Genomic DNA, 12625 nt, shown 5'->3' on the forward strand with positions numbered 1-12625 from the left:
TCTTTTTGACTCACAACCCTGTGCTTCCTCTCTGAGAGATGCCGCTGGCTTTCTAGAAACCCTAGAGCTAGAATCCATTCATTACGTTCATCTTTCACCTCTCAGTCAGTCCCAAAAACCTCCTGAGTGACCCACAAGTTTCCATCACCACATAAATTACTCTTTTGGTGAACTTGCAAAATGACCGCATTCTGGCTACTTCTGTGGGATACTGGGCTGTATCAAAGACGAGAGGTGGTCAGAGTCATGTAGGACACATACCAGTCTGTTTGAAAGGGTTTGGTTAAGTCAGGGTCTAGGGTGAACCTGGGTCAACCGCCCTAAACAAAGTGAGAGCTTTGTAATTTCTGTGGTGAAGGCCGTGTGATAAGAAGCTTTTACTTAGGTTAACTTGGAGATACTAAAACTCTCTTGCAAGCATCTTAGAATTACCTTTTGATGCGGCAAAAAATTTCTTTTTGCTGGTAAAGCTAAACAGCAGCTAATCCATTATTCTGGACATTTGACTTTAGAATTCAGAGAGGGACTCTCTGTTATATTATTCATTTATTCACGCATACCTCCTACCCCCTCTGATTTCCCCCAGGAATAACCTTACTCGCTCCTAGCCAGATGCTATATGTGACCTAGGACCCAGTGACTGAGAATTGCCTATATTGATCTGGGTCAATAAAGAGTAGTTACTGGGCAGGGGGAAGGTGCAGCTCAGTGGTAGAGTGTTTGCTTAGAATGCAGGAGGTCCTGGGTTCAATCCACAGTATCTCCAGTTTAAAAACTGTTTTAATAAATAAATAAACCTAATTACCTCCCTACCCCCCACCCAAAAAAAAAGAAGAAGAAGAGAATAGTTGCTGGGATGCACTGGGAAGCAAAGTCTTAGCTCATGCTGCTGTAACACAGTATTGTAGACTAGAAATTCCTTTTTCACAGCTCTGCAGGCTGGGAAGTCTCAGAGCAGGGGCCAGCGTGGTCAGGTTGTGGTGCGGGCTCTCTTCCTGGCTTACATGTGGCCGCCCTTCTTGCTGGTTCACATGGAGGGGAGAGAGAGGGTACCTCTCCCCTGTCTCTTCTTCTAAAGGCACTAATCCCTTTCATGAAGGTTCAACCCTTACCTACCAAAGGCCCCACCTCCAAACACCATCACATTGGAAATTAGGGCTTCAGCATACGAATTGGAGGTGGTGGGGGAAGACACATATTCAGTCTATAGCATCAAAATATGGAAGTATCTTGAGACTGCCCTTAAGAACGGGTGTGTTGACCTCAAATATTATCCAACATTACAAATAAAAATAAAGTAAAACACTTTTTAAAAATTGGAGGAGGAGGTATAGCTCAAGGGGTAGAGCACATGCTTAGCCTACACAAGGTCCTGGGTTCAATCCCCAGTACCTCCTCTAAAAATAAATAAGTAAACTTAATTACCTCCCCCTACCAGAAAATAAAACATTAGAAGAAAGAAGAAATTCACAAGGATTCGCCATGAAGCATTAGCTCAGAACTTAGAGGGGAAGCAGAGACCTGTAATGTCCTGAGGGTTCTGCTCAGGATAAATGGCATGTGACCTCTTGTGTGTCGGAGTGCATCCCAAGTTTGACCTTGTGAAAGCTACCACTGCGCCCTGGGGCTGCACCCTGACTGTGCTCCCAACTGCAATCCTGCTGTTTTCTTGGGGTGGAGGGAGGAACCAGCAGAGGCATCAAGGATGCTTGCAGTTGATTCCAAGCAGTATTGTTAAATAGACCGGGGTTGCTGAGAAATAGGTGTGGGCCACTTTGCTTTAGATGCAAAGGATAAATGCAGTGGGTGTCACAGCCAGAACAGTAATCATGTCATCGGTCTTGTCGTGGAATGTGTCTTAGTAATTGCAGCGTTTTCTCCCATCATTGAGGCTTGTAATTAAAGCATAGCTAACAGGACTACGTGCTAACTTGGGCAGTTTTAATCACCTCTTTTACTCTGAAATGTAACAGTAAAGTTCCACAGTTGTTCCCAGGCTGCTGATTGTCTTCACCTTCTATTGTCTTGTAACTCTTAGCAGTTCAGTACCAAGAGAGGAGACAGGAATAATGCTCTGGGCATTGGTAACAGAGGACTTCAGGCAGAGCAGACGTCAGGCTTGATGAGAAAGCATCAAGAGTAAGGGAATTTTAAGTTTCCAACCAGAATAAAATTTTCTCTTTGAAAGCCAGTTTTTTACTTTGTTTCAAAGGTGGCAGGCGTTTATGGGATTTGGCTGTGTCTGCAAGCCATTATTTCACATGCACTGAAGGAAACGTTCAATCATCAAAGTCAGTCTAGGGCTGATTAAGAAAACCCTCCCTTTCCATCTCAGGAGTAGGTTTAGATTAATTTATGCCTGGATACTAAGCTGTGCATTAAGGTGTGGCCTTTCGTGTGGCAGGCTCATTAAGATGTTCATTACGTGTATTTATCTTTTCAGATCCCATTACAACAAACTTCAGGGATTAGCCAGGAACAAGGGGGTTGGGCACTACATGAAATAAGGCTGATGGCTAAGGTGGGAAAGGTGGAAAAACCCCTTCTGTTGCAGGATGACTTACACTCCCGTGTGATGTGCTTTACAGCATTCGAAATAATCTCAGTGCATCTAGGAAATCAACATGGCGTGGAGCCAACCCAGAGCCACACACTGGGCCTTCTGCCGGGCGCTAATTACTCGGCGCTGTCACCACCTTGGCTGCGATGTCGTTCCTGTGGGACAGGCACACGAATGGAACTCCGACCCAGAGGAGCATCGTTATACCTCAGCAAACAGGCCTGTGGCCCCAAAACAATGGCAGCAAAAACAAAGGGAGGCAATCTAAGAACAGCTTGTTTTCTTGAAAGAAAACTTGTGGAGTCAAGTGCGTCACCTTTGGAGGTGATAGAAAAATGCCTAAATGAGACCGGCTTAGAGCTTAGCCAGGCCAGACATAAGCAGCACAGCTGCCAGGCAGACACGGGGCTGAGAGGGGAGCAGATGCACTGATGGGAGGCAGGAGAGCGACCCAGTCCCATCTCTCCCCTAGGAGGCTGTCCCACAAAGCCCCATTTTTTGAGCCCCTCCTCCCATGCCCTGCCCTGATGGTTGGCGGTGCAGCGCCCCCTTGTGGTTGCTCTCTGGAAATGACTTGTCAAATCCACCCTCCTTGGAGGTTGGTGAGCATCTGAACAAGGAAACTGATCAAGGGGAAGGAAGCTGTAATGATAATTTAGCAAGCCATCTTCGGACTGGCTAGGTCGTGTGGTTGAAAGGTCAATGGAAGCACATTAAACATGTTGAAGCGTTTAATCTGGGCACACAGAGTCGCATCAGGAAACACCAAACCAAAGGTAGTTAGCCGCCGTTCACCAGCAGGAGGTAGGCAAGGTGTTTGGGGGAAGATGCTGAAGCCACTGCCAAGTCGTTGTTTGATTGGTTTAGCTTAAGAGGTCGCTTTATTTGGGGGCACCTCGTGGGCTCTTTGTGATTGGTTGGTCTTGAGTGTCACTTTCTCAGATTTGGGCACATTGACTCTAGCTGAAGTTTTGGCTGGCTCACGGAGGCTAACAAGAAATCAGAGCCAACTCAGTCTTACAGCCTCCTTGTTCAATAATATAACTGTGAAGGTCACAGCCTCTAGGAGGGAGAGTCTCGGGGGTGACATTGGCAGGAGATGTCCAAGCACATCCCAGGGTGCCAGGGAGGAGGACAAGCTAGTCCCACACTACCCACCCCCAGGAGACTCCCCCGTTAGGGTTTGTTTGGCAATACTGTCTCTGGATCAAGCGAAATGACCTAAGAAACTTTAGAGGCAAGACACTTCTCTGTCTGGTCACGTGAGTTCCCTGATAGCTGGTCTACATGGAGTGTGTGTGGCCCAGCATACGAGAACGTTCCAGGCCACTGTACGGTCTTCATTAACAGTTAATCGTGCGGCCGCTGTAATGCATAGCTTCTGCGCTCAGACTGCTTAACTCCAAATTCCGACCTTCTCTCTTACTAGACATGAGACCTTGGGTAAGTTTCTTAACTTCCAGACGTTGGTTTCCTCATCTATAAAGTGGCTTTAAGAACAGGACTCAGAATGAATTATATTCGATAACTTGTAATAACCTATAATGAAAAAGAATATTAAAAGGACTATATGTATGACTGAAACTTAATGCCGTACCCCAGACATTGACACAACACTGTAAACTGAAAGAACAAAACAAGAATACATATATGGAATTAAATCACTGCTATAAGTGAAGGCAAACAGAGAAAGACAAATATATATCACATATGTAAAATCTAAAAAAATGCAAATGAACTTACTTACAAAACAGAAAGAGACTCACAGACACAGAAAACAAATTTACAATTACCAAAGGGGACAGAGAGGGCTGGGGTAAGTTAGGGGCTTGGAATTAGCAGACACACACTACTACGTATAAAACACATAAGCACCAAGGTCCTACTGTGCTGCACAGGGAGCGACATTCAATTTCTGTAGTAACCTATAGTGAAAATGAATATATACGTATAGCTGAATCACGATGTTGTACACCAGAGACTAACACATTATAAATCAACTATACTTCAATTAAAAAAAAAGTCACACAAAAAAAACCAAGGAGACTAGTACCTAGAAGAATTAAATAAGGTAATACATACAATGATGCATTAGCACAGTGCCTGGCAAGTAAGAAGCACTCTGTAAATGTTAGCCATTATTTTAATAATGGTTGTATACAGCCGTCTCTTGAACTGGCTTAATACGGACCTGCCCCAAGAGGGGATCCATTCTTGGCATGCCAGAAAATCATGTTTTTGGACCCAGAAGGCTGGGACTAGCATCAGGATAAAAGGGGGAGGTTTACCAAGGTAACTGCCCCCACGCGGAGCCGGGTGGGGCACTCAGACACCCCTGTCTCCCTGCCCTGGTCCACGGTCCCACGGTGGTGTGCAGCTGTTGTTTTGTGATGTTTTAGCACAATGCTGATTATTATAGTAACTTTAAAATTTTTGAGTCGTCTCAGTCAGATCTCCAGAGGGCAAAAATCTTGCCTTACGTTTCCTCTATATCCTCTCAATTCGCTAAAACATTATTTCCCAGATAAGATAATGAGATTTATAGAGAGTTCAGAATCAAGGGAGGCAGGTCCCCCCAAAATAAAGGGGAAAATGGAAACCAGGAAACTAGAGAGGGGGTGATGGTCAGATCAGACATTCTGAAATGAGCCATGTGGAAGAGCTCACTGGTGTCAGGGGCGGAGACCTAGCCGAGCCGAGGGGACAGGTGACTCTGAGTAGAGGAAGGTGGTTGTTCCAACCATGCCACCCTCTTGTGGGTGCTGGTCTGGGCAGCTGCAAAAACCAGTTTGCTGTGGTTGCCAGAAGAACCACTGGATGAATACAGTGGCTGCCCTAACACGGTGGCCAAGGAAGAGACCCCATGCCTCTCTAGGCACGGGAAGAAGCCTGGGGCGGCCAGGAGGCAGGTCATGACCAAGGCAGTCAGGGGAGAGCACTTGGCTTGGATTCAGAAGCAGGCAGATAGCATGCAGCATGGTGACGCAGTCCCCCAGGCTCCACGCCAGCACATGGCTGCCCTCACTGCATGATTCTGATTCTCCTGTGCTCTAGTCCCCAGTGATGGCTTCACAGGTCCTCTGCAGGCCTCTGTCTGTGCCCTCCACCGCCCCTGGGAAATTCCTGTATGTGCGTCCACATGACTGCAGACTTCACTCTCATTCCACCCAGCATGCATTTACTTGGAATCTAAAATACTGCCATGCTGCTCTTAGAACTAGAATCGTAGCCTGTTGAGAGTAAAGGGGACCTTGGAGAGATCTAACTCTCCCAGTTTGACCAAGGAGGAAAATAAAGCTCAGAGAGTTTGAGTTACTTACCTAAGATCACCCAGCCATCTTGGGGGCAGAGATAGACCTGAAAGCCTGATGCTCATTGGTACCCATTTTCTCCATTCCACACTCCCCAAAATGTAGGCTTTGTCAAGATTTTGTTTGACGCATCTGGTTAACTTTTAGTTGTTTTATTTGAAGGAAAAATGCATTACCTATCTTCACTAGGATTATTTGGAGGATTCTAGCTCCTGCTACCTACACATATTTCAGATGAACGGTTTGATGAGTTTTGATAGATGTATACCCCAGTGAAGCCACCACCACAATCAAGATAGCTAACATTACCATCACTCCCCAAGAGGTGCGAATTTCAAATTCTCAGTTTATCCCTTCCCACCCTGGTAACCATAAGTTTGTTTTCTATGTCTGTGAGTCTGTTTCTGTTTTGTAGATAAGTTCGTTTGTGGCCCTTTTTTCAGATTCCACATATAAGCGATACCATATGGCATTTTTTCTTTCTCTTTCTGACTTACTTCACTTAGAATGACAATCTCCAGGTCCATCCATGTTGCTGTAAATGGCATTATTACATTCTTTTTCATTTTTTATGGCTGAGTGGTATTCCACTGTATAAATATACCACATCTTTTTAAAAAATTATTTTATTTATTTTGGGGTTTTTTGGGGGGGGTAATTAGATTTGTTTGTTTAACAGAGGTACTGGGGATTGAACCCAAGACCTCGTGCCTGCTAAGCACACGCTCTACCACTGAGCTATATCCTCCCCCTGTAATGTGCTTTAAAAATTTTTTTTTAATTGAAATATAGTCAGTTACAATGTGTCAATTTCTGGTGTACAACATATCATTGTTTTCATATTCTTTTTCATTGTGTGCTTCTGTGCATGTTCTGTTGAGAAGGGTCAGGCGTCTGTGTTGGTAATGATGTGGACTGCAATAAAACAATACCAGCAGTAATAATCATCAAAACCCTCACACTGGTCAGTGTGGGCCAGCACTCAGCTTTATTGGTCTAGAAACAGTTTAGCGAAGCAGTTGTGAGCTTCTGGCCTGGAGCCTGGCTCAGCACGTAGCTCAGAGCAGAATGAGGCTGTCTGGACCCCCCTGCGGGCTCCTGGTTCCTCTTGAGGTGCTGATCTCACCCTACCCTGGGGGCCACCTCTCTCTGCTTCACAGGCAGGTTTGCACACGTGCTCTCCCCAGGCCTTGGAATGGCCCTGTCATTGGCCGTGCACGCAGGGCAACCTGTCCCCGGTCTTGTCCCTCCCTGCGCGGTCACCTCCGCCTGGGACCGCTCTGAACCCGCCTCTAACCCCGCCACTGCTGTGACCCCCCCCCCCCCCAGGTCTCCCAGGCGGCGGACCTCCTGGCATACTGTGAGGCCCACGTGTGGGAGGACCCTCTCATCATCCCAGTGCCTGCATCAGAAAACCATCCTCTGACTCCAAGTGTTAACAAAAGTATCTTCGTAGTATCTCTGGCAGAGGCCGCGCATGCTCTTTGCTGTAGGGAGGCCGCCCACCTGCCCCTCCAGGACCAGGTCGGCCCTGCCCGCCGCGGCTTCTCATTGGTTTTCGTCATTGCGTTCGATTTCACTTTTTCTTTTCATTTTCATGATTAGCAAAGAAAATAGACATTTTTGTAGCCAAATAACGAATGTGCCAAGTAAAAATAATTGTGGGTCCAAGGGCTTAATTTTTTTTTTTTAAGCATCTAATTCCCGAGTTTACATACGTTAAGTTTATACACTGCAATGGGTCATTCATGGAGAAGGAAAAAATGTACTCAACAATCCCCCATTCACAAAAATTCAGGGTCAAGTGAGAGCTCGTTGACCAGCTGAAGAATATGGGTCAAGCTTCCAGCTCTCTGGAGACAGCCATTCTGGAAGCTTTCTATTTTCCAGTCTTCCAGCTGAAAAACAAACAGTGCGCATCATCGACTGGTCTTCTAAACATGCGCCTTCCTAGGGCCCAGACCCGTTTCCCACTGACCGTCACCTGTCACTTCGGAGGTGGTCCTTCTACAAATGTAGGTGTTGGGCAGATACTGTAGAGAGCTTAACTGTAAATGTCACACGGTTGCATCTGTTTCTGTGCTCCAGCCGTGTGGCCAGGGAGACTGTCTCCCCTCTCCATAGGCCACCTCTCCCTGTTGCATCTTGTCCTGGCTTCTCCCCTGTAGTTCCAACATGGGCTGCATTACTAAGGACCTGCTCTGGGCGCAGTGCTGGGTCCTGTGGGGGTTCACCAGGGCGGCTCCAGCCAGAGGAGTGAGGCAGGGCAGCGGCTCACTAGGCACCATCCGCGGGTCAGAGCAGCCCCACGGATCCACTCCTCTGACAAGAGATAAATACCCTGAGTACAGCTGTATAGAAGAGGGAAACTGAGGCACAGAAGGACTATGCCGTTTCCCTAAGATTGTAGGTGGGAGGCTGGGCCCTGAGTGCAGACAGTTGGGCCCCAGAGCCCAGCCTGAACCCCTGAGTTACCCTGCCTTCCAGGTCTGCCTGTTTGCAGGTAGGTAGGCAGACATGCAGATGACCTGAGCCACATGCCACGAAGCATCAACATGGCGGTCCACCTGGCACCCCGCTTCTCTACGTGGCTGCCCCTGTGAAAGGCTAGAGGGACAAGCTTGCAGACCCCACCGAAAACAAACTCCTACTGCCCCCAAGAAAGGAAGGGAAACACACCACAGGAGCAGAGGGTGCTTTGTCCAAGTTTGCTTCTGTTCCATTTGTTTGGAAACTGGGAGCAGCAGCTTACTGTATGATACAGGGTGGGCCACTGTGTGTCTGGAATGTTCCAACCTGCAAATCAGGGGTGATGGTAGTTACTCCTCCTGCCCTTCTGTCTGGGGCAGAGGGCGGTGCAACGTGGATGACAGCTCTGATGATCATTTAAAACAAATGCACTCAGTGCCCGGTATAGTATAGGGAAGGATGAATGTATGACTTCACAGATCCACAATTTAGTTGGAGGAATCATGTAAAATTGCCTACAAAGAGGTGAATGTAATTTTCCGATCAGTTAATGACTTGCTGCCCTTGTTAGATGGTTTCAGGATGCTTTTATTCTCAGCTGCTTTGGCTAAAACCCATTCTTCGTTTCGTGAAAGCTCCCTGATAATGCCAGTGTCCTTAGGAAGCTGTGTGCTCAGACAGTCTCGGAATTGTATACTGTCCATAATAAAGAGACTTCACAGCCTCCTCTGTTTCGGTTGATGACCAGGCTCTCTTTATTCTGTGCTCTGTGTCAACATCATTAACCTGATAAAGCAAAAGCACAATCCATAAAAGCACATTAGAGAGGCTGACAAAGTGGGACAGCCCAGAAACTGGCTAAAGATCAAGAAAAAAAAATGTGCTTCTGGTCTTAACCAAACTTTCTCCTCTTTGTTTTCACTTTTTGCTGCCTCTCCAGATTCTCCTCTCCCTTTCCCACTTTTCCCTTTTCCTTCTCTCTTCCTTGCACCCCTCCATGAGATGCTTTCTGTCCTTCCGTGACACCATTTCCTTCCACACCTGTGGCGTTTTGTGTGGCTTGCCCCTTCTAATGTGTCCCTTAAAGGCAAGTTCAGGCACACATGCTGTGAGATATGCAAATGTGCGCACCAGCCCCTCCCCTCCAAGTCGCTGGGAGCTGATGAAGTGGGGTGCACCAGTTGTCATTTGGTGTTTCCAGCTTGGCTATCTAGCACCTGACCCCTTTCCTAAATGGGGAATTCACCCCTTATGTATAAATTGGGTGGGATACAGTACCCCCTCCCACTGTGGATGCTGAAGTGGGGGAGGGCTTCCCTCTCAGGTGCACCCCCCCTTTCCCAGCATGAGTGCCCAGTGACCCAGGGCAAACTCCTAGGACTCCCGTACTTGGGACTGTGAGCTCAGAGCTAGTGACACAAAAATTTAGGGATACTGAGATTCATTTCATGAGAGCTGCAGTGGTTGGGGGGCGGCAGTGGTCAAGCAGGGGAGGTGTCTAGGACTGGTAGGCTGCAGGGATGTTGTGTCCACTGGTAACAACGTTGAGGGATGGCCGAGTCACAAGCAGACCATTTCTGCTCCATTCTTTGGCCCCACTGAGCTGCCTCGGTCCCTACCCAGGTCTCCTTTCCAGCTTTCTGTCAGTTCTCTGAGCCTCCAAGCTTCATCCAAGAAATTCCCTCCTCTTCTACAAAATAGCCTGGGTTGAATGTATGTGTCACATGACCTAAAAACTCCATTCCCAAGTGAACAGAAATGTGTATGTATTTTCACCAAAAGAAGGGTACTAGAATGTTCTAGAAGCATTGCTCATAATAACCCCAGACTGGAAAGCACCCAGTTGAATGAATAAACAAATCATAGTGTGTCCACACCGTGAAGTCCTGGGATGCTTCGGCAGGTGCACACACAACATCTCATGAGAGAAGGCAGGTCCGGGACCGGGTGGTTCTGCATCTATCAAGTGCGAACCCCGGCAGGGCTCACCTCTGCTGTGGCAAGCAGGGAGGTGAGTGACTCTGGGGGCCTGGTCACCAGAAGGGCACAAGGGAGCTTCTCGGATGTTCTGTTTCTTGGTCTGGTTGCTGGTTACCTGGGTGTGTCCAGTTTGTGAAAGTTCTCCACACGTGCGCCCTTTTCTGTATCGATGTTGTACTTCAATAAAACGCTGGCTTTGTGGCTAGTCGTTGAGGCTCCTATGGTTCCCTTTTCCTTTTTGCCATTTGGCTCAACTTTTTACTCCTGCTTGGGTGTAACATCATTCATGGGGCATTTGAGTGTACTTGACAACACGCCGAGATGCGGAATACTTACAATCCAGAGGCTCTCAGCACATTGTAGACGGTGGCCAGTGAATGGAATATGTGGGTGCCTCACATGGAATCTGTGTCTCTGGGGCGGACAGTGGGGAACCCTCCTGGGGCTTCCCACTTGGCTCAGCCTCTCTGTAAATGAGGCGGGTGACATCTTCTCAGCCTCTCCTGCCTTCTGGAATGAATGGAGGGGCTGGCCGGCCACAGTGACGCCACCTCTGGGGGAGGGAGCCGCAGCGGAGGCACCAGCTGGCTCTGCGATGTTGCATCTTCTGAACAGAACCCAGTCTCCCAGGCCCCCTGACCCGTAGACACACTGAGGCAAACGTGGCTCCCTGGACCCTGCACCCACTCATGGGGGTCCTGGGCCCTCTTCCAAACCTCTGATCAATGCTGACGTCCCCGGGGCTGCCTCCTTTGCTGTCGGCTCCCACAGCTCCTTCCTGCAGCTCTGACACATTGAATCCCAGGGCAATCACAGGATAACTTCACGCTGGGTCTCCTGGGACAGGAGCCAGCTGGTCTCCCTTTGATACTGGGCACTGGGCCCCATGGAACTTAGCAACAGTCTGCATGGTCAGCTGCCACCTTCCCAGGGAGCCGAGGGAGGGGAGCAAACCAAAGGTCGGAAGGAGTTTTGTTCTGGTGACTGTTCAGATTTGAAACGAAAATCACACGAGCAACTCATGTTTTGGCCTAAGAAGAGGACGGGCTGTGGGTGATAGAATTTACCTCCTTGTCCATCTCCTTCAGCTCTTCATGGTGGTGAGAAGACACCAGTTTTTATGGAGTTCCAGAAGGACACTCCCTGCCTGCTCTGAGTTTCAGCTCCTTCTCCTCGGGTAGGGTGGGGGCACACCCTATGCACACCATGCACCGGGAAGCAGTCCTCACAGCACCTGTCATTGCCACAATTTTACATCAGTGCACGTGGTCGCTCGATGCCCACCTGTGTCCCCCACTACCATGCAAACTCCGTGAGGGCCAGGGTGTCATCCCCAGCACCTGTCACCTGGTCCATGAGAGACACTCGATAAGCATCATCCCAGTGAATCAGTGAAAGTCACGACCAGTCCTTTTGTACCCCTGAGTGCTTCTCCTTAGCCAGGCTGCAGACCAGGGCGAACCAGCCCTCTGAAGATGCTGTGAAACAGTAACCAAGGGAAAGAGGGAGGGAAACCATTAAGTGTTTATACGTGGATAATGTATTGAAAAAAAAGACACGTACTCAATGAAGGAGTTCACTTTTTTGGGTGGGGAGAGATAATTAGATCTGCTTATTTATTTGTTAGTTTAAAAAAAGACATGTACTCAATGAAGGAGTTCACTTTTTTGGGTGGGGGGAGATAATTAGATCTGCTTATTTATTTGTTAGTTTTATCGGGTAGAATTGTTACAATTTGACTGCACATGTACAATATAGAGCATATATACACTGTATATATTTAATGGAGGTGTAGGGGATTGAACCCAGAGCCTTGAGCATGGTAAGCACACACTCTACCACTGAGCTATAACCTCTCCACCCCTGGAGTTCACTTTTTAATCCTCACAATTGTGTTGTGAACCTAATTATGCTCATTCTGCGGACACATACTCCTCCTATACAGATGAGGAAGCTAAATTTGAATGAAGGGACTTGCCAGAGATCAGAGAAGGTACTGAGTGACTGGATTTGAATTCCAATCTGTCCTCCCCACTCAGCACCACCATCACAGTGCCTGCCCGTAGGCAAACCAAGGAGTCTGAGATCCAAATGAGTCTCATTCCTCCAGCCCACAATTTTTTTTGAAAGCTGCTAGAGAACCAAGGGGCAGTGTCTTGACTTTATAGGATGGTTGCCCTTTCTGGCCACTTGAAAACCATAAAGCACCTGCATGCTGTAAACGCACCTTCACCCCGTGAGGCTGACCACTGGGGTAATTGTAGTGATTCGGGCCGGGGAGGGTGGCTTCTGGGTCAGCCGTGAA

General features: G+C 47.9%; 1 protein-coding gene across 1 annotated transcript in view; it reads left to right on the plus strand.

Moving 5' to 3' along the window:
- LOC116660433 (guanine nucleotide-binding protein G(I)/G(S)/G(O) subunit gamma-4-like) overlaps window positions 1-9741 on the plus strand; it is a 44499-nt gene extending 34758 nt beyond the window's left edge. Inside the window, exons 4-5 of the mRNA XM_032469907.1 lie at window positions 7201-7395; window positions 9685-9741. Coding sequence (XP_032325798.1) covers window positions 7201-7395; window positions 9685-9741 — 252 coding nt within the window. The remainder of the gene's footprint in view (window positions 1-7200; window positions 7396-9684) is intronic.
- The last annotated feature ends 2884 nt before the right edge of the window (window positions 9742-12625 follow it).

This window comes from Camelus ferus, chromosome 29, assembly GCF_009834535.1.
Source record: "Camelus ferus isolate YT-003-E chromosome 29, BCGSAC_Cfer_1.0, whole genome shotgun sequence".
Lineage (NCBI taxonomy): Eukaryota > Metazoa > Chordata > Mammalia > Artiodactyla > Camelidae > Camelus > Camelus ferus.